This window comes from Prionailurus bengalensis, chromosome D3, assembly GCF_016509475.1.
Source record: "Prionailurus bengalensis isolate Pbe53 chromosome D3, Fcat_Pben_1.1_paternal_pri, whole genome shotgun sequence".
Classification (NCBI taxonomy): domain Eukaryota; kingdom Metazoa; phylum Chordata; class Mammalia; order Carnivora; family Felidae; genus Prionailurus; species Prionailurus bengalensis.
The window spans coordinates 5,309,995-5,330,825 of record NC_057356.1 but is presented as its reverse complement, the minus strand read 5'-3'; the positions used below and the strand labels follow the sequence as shown (position 1 = coordinate 5,330,825).

Genomic DNA, 20,831 nt, shown 5'->3' with positions numbered 1-20,831 from the left:
CCGGTAAGCAAAATATTTAAAATCATAATGGTGCCCCCGTCCCCCAGGGGGCGATCTCAACCCAGCAGCTGCCTCTGGGAAGTGAGGCCTGGAAAGAACAAAACGGACCCCTCCCCTTCTGGCCCTCTGTGGTGTGCACGCGCGTATCTGTGCATTGAAAACAAGCCGGAGAAGGTGGAGAGCCTCCGCTGGGAAGGGTTGTTACCGGCTGCAAAGGGTGATCTGGCCGCTCCGGGCACGGAGGGAGGGGGCGGGGGGGGGATCGCTGGGGCCCCCAGGTCACGGTGAGCGCTTGGCAGGTGTGAACAACATTTGCATCCGTAACAAGAAAAGGCAAGTAAGGTGGAAAACAGCAAGTTGCAGGGCAACGCATTTCGTCACGTTCGAAGGAGCACACCCACCTCGCACGCGGGCGTGGAAGGGACAGAGGAGGACAGGAAGGCCCCCCACTGCACACCGTGGACTCCCCGCTGTGCCCCAGTGCAGGGGGGCCGGCGTGTGGAGCGGTGCAAGGGGCACTTAATCTGTCTCTACTGGTTTTTCGTTTCTTTGTTTTAATTTTTATAGCCGGCTCCCAGCTGTCAGCCCAGAGCCCGACGCGGGGCTCGAACTCACAAACCGTGAGATCCTGACCGGAGCCGAAGTCGGACTCTTAACCGACCGAGCCACCCAGGCGCCCCTGTTGTCTTATCCTTTTAATGTGAGCGTCTTCCTGTGTTCCTAGCGTAATTACATCTTTCAGTGCAATGGGTGGTTACAGGATCAGCGTAGTCTTCTTGAAGTGGTTTTGTAAATTCGACAAAAGGAAAGAAAGAACTCACTTCCTGGTATACACTAGGTGCTACATAAGTAGAGCTTCTATTCCCCACCCGCCCGTTCAGAACCAAGAGCTAGTTGAACCCCGACCACAGGCAAAATCCCCGACTTCGAGAACGGTCTCCACTCCAGAGGGGAACACCCTCCGGAGTTCCAAGAGAAACAAGGACCCCAGCACAGGTGGCCTCTGTGGCTCCCGCCCGGCCCCCGAGCAGGAGGGCACCGCCCCTCGCCCTCACCTTGCTAAGCCCGTTCCACTTGTCCACGAGATGGATCCTGCTGAAGTCTTTGACCCCCGTGAACACGGTGAAGAGCCCAGAATTGGAGTTGTTCAGCTGCGGACAACGACAGAGAACGGCGTCTTTAAGCCTGGCGACAGGGGCAAAGGCCCTGGGGTCCGGCCCTCGAGCACACCCGTTTATTTAGAGGCCGTTCCCCGCTTCACCCAGAGGACAGGGGCCTCGATATCTTGTTCACCGCTGCATCCCGGTGCCTGGGGACCAAGAGGAGGGAGCATTTCCAGAAGAGGGCTTTCTAGAAGAGGCACTCGATTCCAGCGTCCCTCCTAGAAAGCGTCCCACCTTCCCTTCCTGACTCAAGGAGAGTCTGCTCTTCCTCCCCGGGGGGAATAGCAGAATGCCCCCCTCCCCCCAGACTTAAAATAAAGCAAGGTCATGGGACCTCTCCAATCAACGGAAACGCCACTTCCGCGTGGAAGTTTTAGGAGCTAGCACATGCACATGTCACCGTGCTTTCTGCCGCTGCTGCAGGGGTCATGGACGCGTGTGTCAAGCTGCCGCCTCCCTCAGCCTGGGTCCCTGAAGTGGCCAAAAAGAGCAGACGGCCCCCTGGTCACCCACACTGGACACAGCATACAAGCCAGGAGCGAACTTACTGTTTCGAGCCTCTGAGGTTCTGGGGCTGCTTATTACACAGCATAACCTGGTCTATCCTAACGGATACAGGACCTAATGTTTGTTATCGAGCAGGTTCTGGACAGAAAGCCCCAGGCTCTGGCACTCTGAGGAGATTTCCTAGGAGCAGATTTCTAATTCACAGCAAAGACACGCAAAGCACACAAAGAAATGAGGGACCGTGGGGTGAAATCTAGAAGCCTCCCCTTCCTCCTTCGTAACAAAACCCAAACCTTACTCAGGGCATCAGCACAGCAGCTGCGGCCTTTAGCCTTCTCGGCTGCATTTCCCCACTTCCCTTGCAGTTAGGCGCGGCCACTTGACTAAGTTCTGGCCAAGGGAAAGCAAGTGGAAATTGGTTTCCTCCCTCCCAAAGAAGGAGACGGCTGGGTCATGTTGCTTCGTCCTCCACTCCCTTGCCTGCCATTTCCATCCCCAACCGCTCCTTCCTTCCCATTCTGCTTCCCGGAAGGTGGGTGCGGCCGCGGGCGCTCTGGCAGCCACACGGGACCATGTGGTAATCTGGAGTACGAAAACCACACCGTAAGGAGAGCAGAGCAGAGTAGTAGAAAAACACTCTGGATCCCTGAAGGATATGAAGACACCACACCAACACTGAACCGTCACTGCTGGGATGTTATTTCGGGGTTTCCGTTATACGCAAACATAGGTTACGCGGCTGCTACTCGCTTTGCAAGAATTCTCACTTGTTTACGAGTCTGTAAGACGCTTTGAAAGGAATCATGTCACTTAACCCCAAACTTGCCAGCTTACCCACCCACTCAGAACCTGCCAAAACGTAGTGAGTGTCTATCACGTGCCAGGGGCGGAATCCCAGCCTGCCTCCCCCACGCCCCCGAACACAGAGCAGCAGCGCCCAAAGGGGAGGCCGAGGCTGGAGCCACTCGGAGGGCTCGCTGAAACCTGCGGTTGAGGGAGCCAAGGTCAGGCTGTCCGTCGGCCCAGGGCTCAGGAGCCCAATCCCTACCGGACTATCAGGGGTCGAGATCAAGAGGAAAGCAGGCAGCCCGGGGTAACGTCGGGGTCAACACTCGTGACCCGCCTGCCCGGCCACCGGTCTCCGTTCGTCCACCGGCAGCCGCAAGCATCCAGCCGCACCTGAGCACAGGCCTGGAGTTTCCAGTCTGATGAGCCAGCAAACTCTCTACTTGTCCTAAGCCACTTTGAGTTAGGTTTTCTGCCCTTGACCACCCAATGCCCCCAGGTCCCCGGCCAGCCCGAAAAGCAGGCCGCTGACCCATCTTCCAGGCCGTGGCAACGAGGACACGACCCAGGCCCCCGAACTGCTGGCCGAGCCGCACTTACCTCCGCAAAGAGCCCAAACTTGCCCTTGAAGGGAAACATGTTTGGCAGGTACTTGTTGACGAGGTGGACCAGAGGGTCCTCGTAGCCCCACATGATCTCGCCCACGGTGCGGTTCATGAAGGCACGCTCTCCGAGGGTGCTGAACGCCAAGGTCATGATCAGCTTCAGGCTCATGGGCTTGTTCTCCATCATCATCGCCGCGCCCTGCAGAGCCCGGGGACACGACAGGCTAGATGCCACGGGTCCGTCCACCCTGGGCGTCACGCCGGGCCCAGGCCAGCGCACTACCCGTTCCCGTACGGTCTGAGAGCCAAGAACATTTTTGTATATTTTTCACGTTTACTCAATTTTGAGAGAAAGAGCGCAGGGCAGGGGCAGAGAAAGAGAGAGAGAGAGAGAGAGAGAGAGAGAGGGAGAGGGAGACAGAGACTCCGAAGCAGGCTCTGTGCTGACCGCAGGGAGCCCGGCGCGGGGCTCGAACTCACAAACCGCGAGACCACGGCCCGAGCTGGAGTCGGGAGACTCGACCCGCCGAGCCACCCGGGCGCCCCACAATTTTACGTTTCCAAACGGTTGAAGAAAAGGGCATTCAAAACAATGAACGTGACAGGAAACGCACATTCGGTGTCCATATGAAACAAAGTTTCATTGGCACGTAGCCACGTCTACCCATTTGTGTTGTCTTTGGCTGTTTGTGGATTGGCAGGCAGAACCGGACGGTTGCAACAGAGACTACGTGGCCCTCGGAGCCTAAAATATTTACTATCTGGCCCCTTACAGAAGTTTGCTCCCCCGTTCAAAACACGTAAAAGCACGCGTGTGTACGTGGGGCGTGCACGCAAGGACCGCTCCTTTATGAATGGTGATAGCCGTCTGCTTGTGTTCCGTGCCCGCCTTTCTCCCCCTTGGACGTACCTTAGGGACGGCTCTGAGCCACCACCTCCGGCCCCGCCCCCCGCCCCCGGGTCCCCGGCCCCGCCCACCGCGCGCATCCCCGCCCCCTACTGCCGGGCCAGGTCCTAGCACCGCCTGGCTGCACTAAACCACCGCAACGAAACTGCACGCGGTAGAACAATATTTAGGTTGTTTCTGGAACCTGCTCTGACGCGGTTGCCAAAATGAATATCCGCGGGTACAAACATCTTCTGTGTGTGTTAGGCTATCAGGAGGACACATTCCTACCCGTGGAGTTTCTGAGGTCGGAGGCAAGGTGCAATTTGTATTTAAAGTCACTACCCTCCGACGGCCCCTCCCAGTTCCTCCCGGCAGGACGTGAGCGTGTCCGTTTCCACGAACGCTCACGAACCCTGGGACTTCTCGGGAGGGCTGTGCCCGCCTGATCGGTGGGGCAAAGCGTCTTCGCTGCCAAAGCTTAAGGATCCAACTCTGGGGGAGGCAGCTGTGAAGCTTCGGGATGCATTCGTTCCCCTGTCCCGGCCGGCCGACGGACTCAGCAGGTGAGTTCGCCTCGGATCCAGGGCCCAGCCGAGGGCCGGCCCCGGATCACCGACAAGTAGACAAAGTAACGTGTGTAAGGCCCATCAACACTAAGCGTGTTAGCAGAGCATTAACACGACAGGCGTGAGCCCCCTGTCTCTAGAAAGGCCTGCTGGCAAGACTGGCCCTTGGCCGCCATCTGGGAACTTGGGTTTGTTTGCAGGGGTTCCCACCCCTCTCTGACTGATAAGGGGTGGGGGTGGGGGGCTCTCTGTGCCTGGACTCCTCCTACAAACAGTATGATTTACGCCGACCACTGCTTTCCTTCCGGGGATCTGGATTTCGGTGGGTGCCAGGCAGAAGGTGCCTCCGTGACCAGCCCCCGATTAAAGCCCTGGGGACGGAGTGTCTAGAGGTCTCCCGGGGGATAAAGCCTTCACTCGCGTGCGCTGTCACAGCCTGTTGCCGGGGGACGTGGGGGAGTCCTGGCCTCCACCCCACACGCCTTTTTCCCTTTGCTGATTTTGTGCCGCACCCTTCCTCCGTAACAGATCACAGTGGGGTCCCGCGAGCCCTCCCAGGGAGTCGGCGAGCCTGGAGGCGGGCTCGGGAACCCCAGCCCACGGGCACACAGTCAGCGAGCCCAGCGACGACTGTGGCCCAGCTGCAGAGGACGGAGGCCCCGCCTGCAAACGCTGCAGACAGTGACACGACCTGGGGCGCCCGAGGAAGTCCCCCACCAGCACCTCCATTTGGAGATGTTAGATTTGCAGACGAAGAAAGGACACACAAGGACTTGGGCCGGGCCCCCCAAGCCAGTAAGAAAGGACGCACCTGGGAAACTCAGTGGGCTGAGAGCCGGGCCCCACGCAGGACGGCCCTTCGCAGGGGGCAGGCGAGAAGAGAGACGGAGACCCGCAGGGACCGGGATGAGGGCCGGCAGGGGGGGGGGGCGCGGCCGGGGGCAGCCTTACCAAGACCAGGATGTTGGGCATGACGATGTAGTCACTCTCCAGGCCGTGGGACCTGTCAGGTTGGAACTGGAAACTGCGGTACTCGAGGAATGACACGGTGTCATTGTCATTGAAGGTGATGTTACTCTTGTGCCTGAACTCCCTGTGGGTGGGGAAGTCGGGGTCAGCGGGTCCCGGCCGCACAGGGACGCAGCACCCGCCAGGAGCCAAGGGCCCCCAGCCGCCTTCCCTGAGCCCACCGTGAGAACGGGCGCCCAAGCCTCCACGGGGCTCCTCGGGGCCACCCCGAAGAGCACCCGGATCCCAACACACCCCCCCCGCCTGGCCGAGTGCCACCTCCTTCACAGCCTCCCCCCACCGCCCCCGGCAGGCGGCTGCTTTTCCGAGGGACGCAGCGTGGCACGGTGGTTAGGAATGTGCACTCTGGGGACACGGGGTCCAGGCTCGAACCCTGCCTCTGTCCCTCACTACCGGGGCCTCGGTTTTTCCGTCTATAAAATGGGAGCGATGACAAGACCCGCTTCGTAGGGCTGTGTGAGGGCTGAGTGGGTCGGTGCACATCAAGCCACCCGACAGCGGCCCAAAGCACAGGAGACGCTACGTAAGTCTCAGCCGCTTCGATCCGTTATTGTCCCGTTTAACCCATTCTCTACAAGGCACCTGGACAAAGTCTGAAAAGTGGAGACCCTCTCCCCAACAAGCCTTCTTTGAGGACAAGATAAAATCAAGCCCCTAGTGTGGCCCCCAAGGTCCCCGACACCCAACCCCATCCAATGCTCTGGCCCTGTCTCTGCCACTCTCCCCCGCTCACTCACACCAGGCCAGCCACACAGGCCTTCTCCTTCCCGGACTACCAGACTCTGCCTGCCTCAGGGCCTTTGCACCTGCCGCCGCCTCTGCTTGGGGCCCTCCTCTCCCCAGATCTTCAGATAGCGGCACCCCCCTCTCACCACCCAGGCCTCGGGAAGCGCTCCACTGGTAGAGGTCCCCCCGTGACCCTCCAGTTAGACCTCCCGCCCACACCCATCCCTCCAGCACTTCTCCGGGCTTCCCCTGCGTGCCTCTCACCACACTTACGGCCACCTGATTGGCCCGCGTGTTTACTCTCGTTGGACGTCAGCTCTGCGAGGCAGGGGCTTGGGTCTGCCTCTCACAGCGACTGGCACGGTGCCCAGCACGCAGGGGCTGCTCAATAAATGCTTCCGGAAGGAAGAAATCAGTAGGAACTTTGGCAAAGCGGGCTCAGCCCCGAAGCCTTTCACGGACCAGCCCGGTCGGCAGTTCTGCGACGTGACTCGTCCCAGAAGGCAGGACGGGCAGGAGCCGGGAACTGGGTCTCACGCTGGAACAGCCCTCCCTCGTCTCTCGGAAAACCGCTCCGGCCAATTCAACGAGCCGCGCTCTCCCAAAGACCACGACCCACGGATGAGGGTCACGCAGCAACCGTAACAATACGCCAGCAACTAACGTTTACTGGGCAGACGCCGTCCGAAGGGCCCCCCCCGCGATTTCCTCCGGTCCTCATAACCTCACAGCCACCCCAGGGTGGATACGGTTACCGTCCAGTTACAGACGGCAAAACTGAGGCACGAGGAAAGACCGCCCCGTCCTGCAGTCAGAAAGCCAGTTTTTAAAGCCGGGAGGTCTCTCCCCAGAGTCCACGGTCTCAACCACGAGGGCACGGCCTGGAGAAAGCCAGACTGACCTTAAGCAAGCCTCCCCGCTGCCGGGGGCCTCGGTTTCCTCAACTGTAAAATGGGGTGACGACCGGACCCCCCCCCCCCCAGTCCCCTCCGTCCTCACCTGTACACGTAGGGCCCGCGCTCCCGCACCTGCGGCTTCTCGCCCAGGAGGACGGCGCTGGGGTTGACCACGTCGAAGAAGTAGACGGACAGGTAGAAAGGGACAGGGATGTCCTTCCACATGTTGAAGGACAGGCTGCTGGGGTCGATGCGCACGTTCTGTGGGGGCGAGACGAACACGTCCGTGAGGAGCGTGACCCGGGTCCCCGCAGGTGCCCACCCCACCGGGCGGCTAGGACCACGGCCCGGAGCCAGGCTGCGCCGCCGGGCCGCACCCGGGCACCCGGAGGGCGCTCTCCGCACACGCACTGCTCCGGAGTGTCCGTTACATCGGCGAGATACTCTTACTATTGTTTTTTCCGTTTTTAAAGATTTTTTTTTTTAACGTTTAGTTATTTGTTTTTGAGAGAGAGGAAGAGCAGACACAAGTGGGGGAAGGGCAGAGCGAGCGAGCGAGCGAGCGAGTGAGACACACACACACACACACACACACACACACAGAATCCGAAGCAGGCTCCAGGCTCCGAGCTGTCAGCACAGAGCCCGACGCGGGGCTCAAACCCATGAACCGTTAAGATCGTGACCTGAGCCGAAGTCGGAGGCTTAACCGACTGAGCCCCCCAGGAAGCCCCTGCGGGTATTTTTCCATACGTGTTTTAGTAACAGGCCAGGAGGGGCCTGCTGCTGGACTGCAGACTCGTGGGCTCCGTGTGGCCAAAGGCATCATTCATTCACTCAACAAACTTTTCCTGAGCACCTGCTACATACCAGCCACTCTTCTAAGAGCTGGGGATACCAGAGAGAACAAGACAGACCCCAATGCCCAGCGTCGTGGCCTCTTTAACCTAGCCGGGGAAAGGCAGGTATTGCACACGAGGGTAAAAGGTGGGCCGTGTGAGAGGCGGCGATAGGGAAGGGGATTGCAACTTTAAGCGGAGTAGACAGGTGAAACGCCAGCAAAAATAGAACAAAAACAAACACAGAATAAAAACAAAGGGCAGCGAGGGGAACGCGTGGATTCGGTGGGAGGAGGGCGGCACACAGATGCAATGTCCAGTGCAAAGGCCCTGAGGCAGGGAGGTGCTGAGACAGAGCCGAAGAAAACAGGTCTGCAGTCCGTCTGTCAGATACAGTGGCCTCTAATCCCTGCCTCCCTCCTCAGCTCTGCAAGCCCTGCTCTAGTGTCACAGGGAGGTCCCCCCAGGACCACCCAACCCACCCCCCAACGTGGCCCGGCCACATCACGGGCCCCTGAAGGCTCAGAGCCTGGGTCTGTCACAGGGAGCCAGCCCATGAGACAGATGCCCAATATCACAAAGTTAGGTACAACACAGCATGGGTCACCTTCCACGTTCCTTTGAACATGGCCTTCCAGAGCAAGGACAGCCACCCCCCGACTGTGCCCAAACAGCCAGAACCAACAGGCAGAGGCTACAGCCGCACGTTCGGGTCCAGGAGGCAGAAGGCAGGAGTTGGCCAGCCAGGCCCCGCCCTCTGTCCCCAACAGGCAGACTCGGGAGAGGAGCGGATTTGAAGGCAGCCCGATCCCAGGACCACGCGGGCAAGACGGTCATCTCTGAGCCTCGGTCTTCCCATCTGTACAGTGGGTGCCAGTGACTCAGCTGTGTCGCGTTTGACCGACATGGCAATGAAATGAAGACGGGTTGAATTCATTGCCAAGAAGAAAAAACCGGAAGACTGACCACAAAATCTGGATTTCAGGGTGTCGTGCTCACTTGTCGACAAACACATCTTCCCTACCAGCCACGGAAGCCACAGGGACCACGACATCTGATACACGCAAATAGAGCTGACTCACAAATGTGATCTGAGCGAAGGGTTCTGTGGAATCTCCGAGCTGCCTCAATAGCGACAATTTCTTTTTCAAAATCGAACGCTCCTGGGAGCCAAATCACACACCTCGGGCCACCGCTGGCTCACGGGCCACCCCTGTGCCACGCCCGCCAGGGCACCATCTGGAGGAGGGCGGCCCCACAGCTCCTGTGGGCGCGGGCTGGGCGAGAGGCTGCTGGGGGGGGTGGGGAGCAGGGGGTCGCCCAGCGTGGAAATCCTCAAATCTGCAACAGGCCCACAGGGAGGGAGTCCCGACGCGGCCGTCTCAGCCCTCGCCTTCCCCACACGGAAAAGACACACACGGGGCTAGTGACCAGGGGTCCCTGGCTGTCCTGGCTTCCGCCAGGAGAGAACGCGACGTTGGTCCCAGCTCCTTCCTCCTGTGCGTGTGTGTGTGATAAAAACACGTAACAGCAGAGCTACCCTCTTAGCAAATATTTAAGGAGAGGACGCAGTCCTGTTAACTGCAAACGCTGTGGCGTATGGGAGATCGCCGGGCTTGCTGGGCTTGCGAAACGAAAACAGGAAGAGCAGCCACGCGCAAAGTTGTGGAGGGGGGTCTTTCCACACACACCGCGGCGACGGGCTGGAGGGCGATCACTTCCCGCAAACTCCTCGAGTTGTACACACTGAATATGTACAGCTCTTGAGAACGTCAATCATACCTCAATCGAGGGGTTTTAAAAAACGAAGAATGTTTCCGGTCCCTGCCTCCCCTCCCTCCCCAGCCCTGTTTCTCAGCTGGACCCGGAGAAGCCCTGGGAACTCCAGCACCCTAGAAGCCCACCCCACGTTCCTCGTCCGCTGTCCAGCTCACCCTGCCCTGGGGACAAATCACGACCCAAGAAATGAACCTCCAGGCAAAGCCACGTGTCCCTCCCTCTCTCTCTCCAGCAGAAGGGGCTTCCAGGTTCTGGGGTTCCACCCCATTCACCCGCTCACTCACAGGGAACGTTCGATGACCCAGCTCTGCCTTCTGGCTGGGTGACGGGGGGTAAGTCATTGCTCCTCTGTGAACCCTCAACCTCCACATCCATACAATGGGCACGAGGGTAGGGTCCACCTCGCAGAGCTGGGGTGAGGTTTACGTGCGTCTGTAGAGGCAGAGTGCTCAGAACAGGGTATGGCAGAGCCCGGGGCATCCGGAAGGTCAGGCAAGTAGTCACCCGGCATGAAGTGACCGACCCTTCTTCCTCCCCGGCACTGTCGCTGCCCCACCCCCCACCCTCAGGAGGGGGCAGACTTTGCACTGGTTTTGACCGGCATCGGGACAGAGGCATCTGGACCCAGCAGCTGATTAGACAGCAGCGCTAGCCAAGCTCACGGCCTTTTGCCTGATATGACAGAGTCTAGCCCCCTCCCCCTCCCCCCAAGGTCAAAGATCACAGCCCGGAACACCAAGACTTGGGAGAGAGGGCCAAGGTGAGCCCTTGCCGGGCACCACCGCCTCTCACCGAACCAGACCCGCCAGGAGCCCATTCCTGGACGGTCAGTCAGAGAGGCCGCCCGGAACAGGGGACAGACACGTGAGCCCAGTACCGAAAGAGTGAGCTGGGCTTTGCCGGGAAAGGAAGACGGGAGAGGGCATTCCTAGCAGAGGACGCAGCCCGTGTACGGGCAGGACGCCTTGAGGACCACGGCTTACCTGAACGTCCATCGACAGCGAATATGTTTTTAAAACATCTTTTTCTCTAATTTTTTTTAATGTTTGCTTATCTCTGAGAGACAGAGCACGAACAGATCGACTTGGGAAAAAAAGACGAGCCTCAGAAAGATACAGTCGGTTGGGACCTTTTCACAGCGATTTGTCAAACGTACAACATACTGTGTAAGCTTTTATTTCTTGAAAATAAAATGAACCTAAAAGCTGTCGTCTTCACCCCAGCCGGCAAGTCCCTCCACCCTGTGGCCTCTCCAGGACTCACGTCCTGTTCTGTCCCTGTCATTTACTCAACCCTGTCATGCTGGCCGACTGGCAGACACTTCTGCCCCAGGGCCTTTGCACGGGCTATTCTGCCTCTAATGTTCTTCCTAAGGTGACCACATAGTCAGATCTCTCGCCTGATCTCCCTGAAACTGTGTTTCCCATGGCCCTTGTCGCCTTCCAGCATACTCTATGTCCACTGTTCTTTCTCCGCCTCCCCTGCTAGGTCATGAACTCACAAGGACAGGATCCTCGTCTGCTTTGTTCATGGATTCACTGACGTATCCCCAGGGCCTAGGACAGTGCTTGGCACCCAGCGGACACTCAGCAAATTTTTGCTGAGTCAACAAGCAACATGAGCCCTGGAACATGGAAATGTCTACCAGAGAGCGGCTATCTGCTTCCTCCTTTGTACGTACACCTATTTTTTTTAAGTTTATTTATTTATTTTGAAGGAGGGGGGGCATAGAGAGAGGGAGAGAGAAAATCCCAAGCAGGCTCTGAGCCGTCAGCGCACAGCCCGAGGCGCGGCTCGATCCCACGAAGCGTGAGATCACGACCAGAGCCGAAATCAAGAGTCAGATCCTTAACGGACTGAGCCAGCCAGGCGCCCCTCCTTTGTATATATTTCAAATAGCTCCTACTTAAGCGAGATTTTTTTTTTTAAAGTACACAGCACGGCCTCCTTGGGGCCCAGCTTGGGCCGGGACAGCGGCCCAGGGGACGCGGGATGGCAAAAAGGAACGTTTCGTTCACGCTGACGTTCGGCTATCGGTCTCTGTTTCGGTGGAGTCAATCTGTAAAATCAGAGTCGTGATCGCATTCTGAGGCTTAGCCAGCCGCCACCTCACGGGCCAGGCCGCAGCGCCGGGACCGAGGCCGATGGAGGTCACACGTGGATGTCACAGACCCCGAGGGTGGTCTCCACGGGCTCCTCCATTGGCCCCCATCGCCTCCCCAGGCCAGGAGGGGAGGTGCTCCAGACGCTGCCCAGGGAGGGACAGCCGGGCGGGGGATGGGCTGGGGGGTCCTGGGCCAGCCCCGCGCTTCACAGAGAGGCCTGGGAGGTGGGGGGTCCTGGGCCAGCCCCGGGCATCACCAGAGGGGCCTGGGAGGTGGGGGGTCCTGGGCCAGCCCCGGGCATCACCAGAGGGGCCTGGGAGGTGGGGGGTCCTGGGCCAGCCCCGGGCATCACCAGAGAGGCCTGGGAGGTGGGGGGTCCTGGGCCAGCCCCGCGCTTCACCGGAGGCCCAAGGAAGGCAGGAAGAGGCCAGGGGCCGCATGGCTGTTCTTCCAGGGCCTCAGACCTCCAGCCTGGCCTCGAGCGCGCGGCCGGGATGAGCTCTGAGCTGAGGAGTGGGCAGAGGCCGAGAAGGCCCCACGGCTCCCGGGGACTTCACCGTCACCCTTGGCCGGCGGTGGCGAAAGCTCGGGACCTCAGTCCGGAGGCCGGAAAAGCATTGCTCGCCAGATCCCAAGAGCCAGGGAATCCAAGACCCCCCGCGAAACCACACTCGGGAAGCCTCAGCTGGCCCCCCTCCCCCCGACCCGGCTGCTCGGATGAAGTCACTCCGGGGGCGGGAGGGGGGACTTGAAGCAACACACATTTGTTCTCTCATGGTGGCGGGGGGTGGCCAAAGTCTGACCCCAAGGTGTGGGCAGGGCCACGCTGCCCCTGAGCGCTCTGGAATCTGGAAGGGGGGCCCCGACTTGCTTCCCAGCCTCCGGCGGCCGCGATCCTCCAGCCTCTGCCTCCGTTGTGGCCTCGCCTTCCTGTGTGTCCTCTCCTCTTAAAAAAAAAAACTCGCGTTGGATTTAGGGCCCATCTGGTCCTTACCTTAATTTCATCGGCAAAAATCCTATTTTCAAATAAGGTCACATTCACAGGTAACTGGGGTTAGAACTCACACGTCTTTGGTGGGGGGGTGGGGGGGACACTTACGGAGCCCAATACAGGGGCCAAGGCCAAGCTAAGCAACCAGAGTGTCACCGGAACCCACATCCATCCAGATGGCATCCTGGCCCAAAGCTCACATCCTCGGTCCCCTGGCACCGGGGAGAACGAGGACAGCATCCGGCAGGGAGGCTGTGGGCCCACCTCCACGCCCCTCGGCACACCCAGCGGACCCCACGGCGCTCCTCAGGCTCGACGTCGGGGCTCCCGGACGATCGTGGAAAGATGCACCACGCGCCCCAACCATTCACCAGCACCCCCCAAAACTCCCGGGGCACCTGCAGGGGCCCCTCGGCATCCTGAGCGCAGAGAATAAGCCAGCAAGGTCCCCGCACTGGCGGAGGTGATGGCCCCGGGGCAGAGGGCACTGGTGAGCACCAGATAAACAAATCCTTGCAGGAAATACTTCAGGGCCTGACGCTTACTGGGGAAAAATAAAGCCAGGTGGAGAGTGACAGGGCCGTCACGTCAAACAGGGCAGTCCAGGAAGGCCTCTCGGAGGAGGCCATATTCTCCTTCCTCTGAAGGAGAAATTACAGTCTCCAGAAGCACCTGGCGTGTTAAGAAAAAAAATTTTTTTTAACGTTTATTTATCTTTGAAAGAGAGAGAGAGATGGAGCACGAGCAGGGGAGGGGCAGAGAGAGAGGGAGACACAGAATCCAAAGCAGGCTCCAGGCTCCGAGCTGTCAGCACAGAGCCAGACGCGGGGCTCGAACCCACCGACCGTGAGATCATGACCTGGGCCGAAGTCGGACGCTTAAACCGACTGAGCCACCCAGACGCCCCATGTGGCTCTTTTTTAACGTGGCTCCCAGAAAATTTCAAATCACACAAGGCGTTCACATTCACGATTTGCAGCGCTGGTGTGGACGGACCTCACTGGACCCCACGCCCGTCGCTTCCTAGCTGTGCGGCCTCCAGCGACACCTCGGTGCCTCGGCTTGCTCAGCTGTCCAATGGGAATAGTTAACAGCCCCTCCTGGGCAGAGCCGCGGATGAGATTTAGACCCGGGGCACGGCAAGCGCATACAGCAGGCGCTCAGCGTGAGCGTGACCATCGCTGGGTTCCCGACCACCTTCAGATACGAATTCCTGCCCTTGGCATTCAAGGCCTCGCCGTGTTCTCCCACACACGAGTGCACTCTGGGAAGGCAGATCAGCTCACCGCCTCCCACGGCCCTTGCCCCGGTCCCCAGGATGCCCTTGCCACCCAAATCCAAAACCCCGCTCCCTAGGTGCCACCTCCTCCAGGAAGTCTTTGGAACTGCCGAAAACAAGCCCGCTCTGACCTGCCCAGGACCCCATTCGTCCCGTGCACAACCACCCACCCCGCGCTGCCCCCGAGGAGGTGGGGGACAAGGGGAGAGCAGGCGAATCGTATCAACGCTCCCCGTAAGGCCCCATTCGGGTAACAACAGCCTCTGCCTGCTTCACCCCATTACGTTCTCGAAGGCTCACTTAACAGACACAGACATCGAGGCGGGGAGGCCGAGCGCGTCCCCCAAGTCCCGGTGGGGGGGGGAGACCCATCTGCCGCGGGGCCCGTATCACATCCCCGCGGCACCCTTAAGCCTTCTCACCCACTGGGCTCCGGGCAGCCCTGCAGAATAGCCATTAACTTGACCTGGCCCCCGAGTTGCAAAATCGAATCCCTCCCCTGGCGAGAAGAGAGGAAACAGGCTCCAGAGGAAACACGCCTCCGAGCCCAGTCCTGCGACGGGACCGGCCCCTGCACGCTCCGGATCGGCCCGGCAGGCGAGCCTCTTGCCACCTCTGCACCCCGGGCTCGCAGGCGCGCCCTGCCCCAGGCGGCCTGGGGGCTCAGGGAGGACCCCGGCGCAGGCTGAGTCAGCGCGGAACCCGGGAACGCCGCACCCTTGGCTCGGGTTCCGACCTCCTTTGATTCTCAGGGTGCTTTTCGGAGGAAAGCCGAGCGGTTTGCCAAGACCACGGCCGGGTTTCTTCAGCCGGGAAGTTGAGCCATTTCTGACGCCTCCGCTTCCCTCCCACCCAACGCCCTTGCGCCAGCGTGTCTCGGCCGCGCTCGCCCCGCGACGCGCCCCCCACGGACCGTCGGGACCGCCGCACTCCCTTGGTCACCGGCTCTCCTGCCTCAGCTCTTGCCGCTGCTCCGCTCTCCCCACGGGCTCAGGGTTCCGCTCCTAAAAGACAGGTCAGCTCGCGGCACTCCCCTGCTCAAACGCCTCCAAGTGGCTCCCGGTTTACCCCGGAACGAGAATCCAAATCCCTGGCGGCGACCTACGAGATCTCGAGCAACCGGGCTCCCCACAGCTATCCCTTTATCAACTCCCTCCAGCCACACTGGCCTCGCTGCTCCTCCGCCGACCGGGCAAGCTTCTGCCACAGGGCCTTTGCACAGACTGCTTGCTCCTTCCCTTCCACGGCTTCCCTGGTGACCCCCTCGCTTCTTAAGTCTAAACTCACGCTCTCCGTGCAACCTTCCCTGAGGGCTCTACATCCCTCAACAATATTTACTGAGCTCCCCCACCACACGTCAGGCTCTGTTCTAAGTCTGGGGACTATAGAGCAGTGAATGAAAAGGAGAAGAAGGCCATCCTTTCTAACATAGTCACATTCTATCCATCACCCCGTTTTGCCTTCCTGGCATTATCGACGTCAGAAATTCCCCTGTATTTGGTGACAAGTCCCCCTGCTGCCTGGACTGCAGTCGTGAGGGATGGAGCCAGAGCAGCCACCTTGGATCGTGAGGCTGCCCTGAGGATGGAAGCCGCAAAGAAAGCACGGCGGAGCGGAAAGATGGGAGACTAGATCCCCACGACTTCATGGAGTTACCCCACCAGTCCCAGGCAGCCTGGTCATCAGAGAAGGTATCCATTAGCCTCACGGTGGGGCCCGACAGCCTCCCCCAGAACGGCTAACACAAAAAAGACGGCGATAACGACGCTGATGAGGACCGGAGCACCCAGAACGCTCACACACCGCTGGGGGAAGTCTAATAGGCACGGCCGACCGTCGCTGGGACACGGGTGGCATTATCTGCTAACGCGGAACAGACTCTTACCCCCCCCCCCCCCGATACAGCGACCCACTCTAGAGCTTTCCCCAGAGAAACGAAAACCTACGTCCGTCCGCACACGAATGAGCACCGGCAAGCGCTCACAGCAGCGTCTCTCAGAAAAGCCCCAAACTGGAAACACAGAGGTCCGCAAACGAGGGACAAGAGGGGGCACGTCACACAGTGGGATGCCACCCGCCGGGGAAGAGGAGTGGACGCTGGATGCCCGCGACGACACAGATGAACCACAAACACAGCGCCGACCGGCAGAAGCTCAACACGCAGGAGGAGTGCCCCGGGAGCCCGCGTCGGCGACGTTCTGGCAGATGTGCCAAGCTGCACTCCGGTGACAGAGGCGGGGGCGCCGCGGGGAGGGGGGGGTGCGGACACTGAGGGTGCAGGAGACCCTCCCGCGGGTGCTGGGCGAGCTCGGCAAGCGTGCAGACCCGAGTAAAAATTCACCCACGGCGGCTCCGTCGGTGGAGCGTGCGACTCTTGATTTCCGCTCAGGTCACGATCTCACGGTTCGTGGGTTCGAGCCCCGCTTCGGGCTCTGTGTTGAGAGCGGAGAGCCTGGAACCCGCTTCGGATTGTGTCTCCCTCTCTCTCTCTGCCCCTCCCTTGCTCACACTCTGTGTCTCTGCGTCTCTCAAAAACTAAACATTAAAAAACTTCGTTAATAAATACAATAAGTAAAAAAATTAAAATCGCCCCGAATGTCTTAGCTGCCCTCTCCCACCCGCCTCCCCACCCCGAAAACACCCCACAGCCCGGCCCCACAGCTGTCTTCCCGAAGCCAGCTGTCCACCCACGGGCCAGCTTCGGCCAGAGGCTGCCTTTCGGATCATCACGCGGGATTTCAAAACGTGTGAAGGGGTCAACAGTGTTTTTTAAATGGCAAAGATAAGTTCTGGACTCCCGGCAACTTCTGACAACCTGGGAGATGGGCCAGCCCGGCGCCTGTATCCCTACGAGGCGGCGGCCCGTCGGGACGGAACTCCTCAGACGGGTTTGCGCTCCCGCCCACGGCTCCCAAATCAGTTCGCACCAGCCTGTCCCCCCCGCCCCCGCCCCAACCCCGCCTCTGGCACCTGCAGGGCTCCCGTGGGGATCTGAATCTACCCACAATCCCTGACCTATCCACAGCAGCAGCGGATGACAAAACAGCCTTCGTTCGTTCGTTCGTTCATTCACTCACTCCGACCCCGTCTGAGCGTCTCATATGCTCAAAGCTGGTGCTTAGTTATGGGGGGGGAACGTTCATCAATCAGGAGCCGAGCACAAAGTGAGAGAGAAGGTCTGTCGATCAGAAAGGGCTCAGACAGCCAGTCCGAGGAGCTCAGGGTCCTCGAACGTCGCTCCCTACGCGTCGGGCTCCGTGCTGCCAGCTCAGAGCCTGGAGCCTGCTTCCGATTCTGTGTCTCCCTCTCTCTCTGCCCCTCCCCAGCTCGTGCTCTGTCTCTCTCTCAAAAATAAACATTAAACCATTAAAATGAAAAAAAAAGGGGGGGGGAAAGAAGCCAGCGGGCAGGATTATCTGCTGGGTGATTTCATTTTGATAAAGTACAAAACCAGAGAAAACCAATCGACGCGCTAAGAAATCAGGGTGGTGGTCACGCTTGGGGTGGGTGGTGACTAGAGGGGAAACACAGGGGGATTCTGGGTGCTGCTGTTTCTTGATCTGGGTGCTGGGCCATGTGCTAAATAAGAGTGTGGTACTGCTCACCCAAAGCCCACCTCTCTCCCCTCCCTCATCTAACAGAACTCTGACTTGCTTCCAGTTTGGGGTACATGGCCCTGAATTTCAGGAAGGTGGGTCCAGCTCTGGTCTGGGCCCATGACCTTATGCTAGTCAATGAGAAAGAAAGGGGGCCTTCTGGGGAAAAAATCCCACTCCCAATAAAAGAACAGAACCCTGCCACTGCCCCATCCCTCCTTCTGGCTCTGAGTGACGTAGGTACCTGCGTGATGTATGGTGCTGTGGCAGCCATCATGAGACCATGAGGTCAAGGCTTAAGAAATCACACAGACACTGACCTAGTGCCCTGACATTACTGAACTGCCAAACACATCTAGAAACACCTACCATCTCTAGTCTCTTATGAAGCACAATAACAAACATCTGTATTACACCAGCCACTAGGAAGCAGGTTCGATGTTGCTACAGGCCAGGGCGTCCCATCTGAATCAACACTCTTTCATTTAAACCTGACAACTGGTCTGTGAGGTAGATACCATTACATGTTCTGTCTTATGGATGAGGAAACTGAGGCACAGTGAGATTTTTTTTTAAGCTATTTAGTTGCCCAAGGGCACAAACCCAGCAGCGGCAAGGGGTCTTGAACTCCAGTCCGCCTGAAAGCCTGTGGTCTGACCACTACACCCACTGCCCTCAGGGCAGGCTCCCCCCTCCAGGTGTGGGGGAGTAAGGATCACAGCTGAGTGGGGACAGTGCTGGGAGGCACGCACCGTCCTGACCCCCGTCCCCGGGGTGGGGGGGTGGGGATGGAGCCCAATCCCACTTCCCAGGACCTCATCCGGGCCCCCTAATTCCGCCGCCATGATGGAATCGGGCAGTCCCATCCACACTCTTTCTGGCAGGCACAGACCAGCCCAGGGCCCCGCTCTTCCACCGAGTCAGGCAGAGGACAACGATTCCTTCCATTCCTTAACTTCACTCCCATAACAAAGCAGGGTGTTTTCAAGTAAACTGCGGCCCAAGAGCCAAATCTGTCCCGATGCCTCCTTCCATGCATCCCGGGAGCTAACGATGCTTTTACATTTCCTAATAATGTTTGGGTGTTTGGAGGAGGAAAGAAAAGAGAGAAAGAAAGAAAGAAAGAAAGAAAGAAAGAAAGAAAGAAAGAAAGAAAGAAAGAAAGAAAGAAAAGCAGAAAGAACTCTGTTTCAGGACGCATGAAATTTACACAAAATCCCCATCTCAGGCCCGCAAATAAAGCTTCATGCACACGGCCTCACCCGCTCAGGGGCGGGCCATCCCTGGCGATGGCTTCTGAGCCCCAGTGGCAGGACGGGGGTTGACACAGAACCTGTTTGGCCTGCCGAGCCCCGTCCTCCCCACCCCGGCCCCCTCCCTGGCCACAGGGATCCCTCCCCCCGCTTCCTTGGAGCTGGCCGTGTGCAGAGAGAATAAAGTGACCCAGGACGTGCTCTGGAGAAGGCAGCCGGTGTCCACGTGTCCCAAGGACTATTACTAAATGAGCCTTCCTTCAGCCCGCCTTGGCCGCGATTCAAGCACACATGGTGAGACTTGCCAAGGCCTCATAAAATGGGGTAACAGTGGTTTGAATCAGGAGCTCACGACTGTCTCCTTCAAAGGCTCCAGCGGTTGCAAGAGGCTCAGCATGTTGTAACCTGACCACGGCCGGTGGGCTGGGCCATCTGGCCACAGCCACAAACCCGCTCCCCTCGGGTTAAACCCCACCACGATTTTTTGCGTGAATGGCATAAAATTTACCATCTCAGCCATGTTGAAGGGTACGCATTCACGTCGTTGCGTAACCAGGCCCACCGTCGACCTCCAGGGCTTTCTCACCCTCCTGATCGGAGACTCCGTGCCCCTGAAGCACTGACCCCCCGGTCCCCTCCCCCAGCCCCCGGGGCCCACCACCCCCCTTGCCGTCTCTGTGGACGCGACTCCTCCGGGCGCCTCACACACGTGGGATCATCCCGTATCCGTCCCTGGGCGGCCGGCGCCTTTCATCACGCAGCGCAAATGTCCTCAAGTTGCGTCCCGGGCGTAGCGGGGGTCAGCGCTGCCCTTGTTCTGAAGGCCGAATCATCTTCCGCTGCACGTCTGTCCTTCCTCTGTCGATGGACGCTCGGAGCGCTCCCGCCCCTTGGCTCTCGATGCCGTGGACGCGGGTGGGCCAGTGTCTCTTCTCTCCAAGCCCCGGCTCTCAGCTCCTCGGGGGATAGGCCCACAGGCAGAGGTGCTGGGTCACAGGGCAATGCTGTCTTCGGTTCTCTCAGGAGCCTCCGCACTGTTTTCCACGGCGGCTGTACCATTTCACGTCCCCCCCAACAGCGCACAGGGTTCCGATTTCTCCGCATCCTCGTCAACACTGGCTATTCTCTGCTTTTTTGGTAGCACGTCCCGATGGGCGGGAGGTGGGATCTCTGTGGTTTCGATGTGCATTCCCCTAGGGATCAGTGATGCCGAGCTTTTGGTCATTTGTATGTTTTTTCCGGAGAAATCTCTATTAAGCCCTTGGCCCATTTTATTCGATTTTTGTCGCACCAGGAATTTGAGGCCAGATTGAAGGCCGACGCTCTCCATCTGGTCTTGGTTGCCCCTACCCCCCCAACCCAGTCTTTCTGTTTTGGAAGACAGCCCCGCACTCACAGTCTGAGAGCTATCCTGGACTCCTCCCCTCACACGCCTAGAACAGCCCGTCGGCACAAACCCAGTGGCTCTCCCTGCAGAAGAAATCTCGAATCTGTTTCTGTCTTCCAAAGGCATCCCAATGAACTGAGAACCAAATCTAAACCCCTCACCATGTCCTACAAAGCCCCAGCCTGCCTCATCACCGCCCCCTCCCCCCTCTCCCCCCACGCCCCAGCCCCACTGGCCTGTTTGCTGTCCCGCCACTAAGGAGGCAACTTCCCATCTCTGGGCCTTTGCACGTGCTGTGCCCTCTGCCTGGGAAGCCACTCCAGCACCCGACTCCTTCCTCCTCGGAAAGGCCCGCCCGACCACCCGGGCAGTCTCCGATGTCAACTCCCCCACCTTGCTCCCTTCGGACGCCTCTCGTGAGCGTCTCTATTTGCT

At 59.2% G+C, this 20,831-nt stretch overlaps 1 protein-coding gene across 5 annotated transcripts in view; it reads right to left on the bottom strand.

Moving 5' to 3' along the window:
- Positions 1 to 20,831, bottom strand: part of SCARB1 (scavenger receptor class B member 1) — an 83,073-nt gene that overhangs the window by 42,240 nt on the left and 20,002 nt on the right. For all 5 annotated transcript variants that reach the window (XM_043557324.1, XM_043557322.1, XM_043557320.1 and 2 more), the window contains exons 2-5: positions 7,271 to 7,428; positions 5,468 to 5,609; positions 3,057 to 3,260; positions 1,056 to 1,151 (exon numbers count right to left, since the gene is read on the bottom strand). In XM_043557324.1, the coding sequence (XP_043413259.1) occupies positions 1,056 to 1,151; positions 3,057 to 3,260; positions 5,468 to 5,609; positions 7,271 to 7,428 (600 nt within the window). The remainder of the gene's footprint in view (positions 1 to 1,055; positions 1,152 to 3,056; positions 3,261 to 5,467; positions 5,610 to 7,270; positions 7,429 to 20,831) is intronic.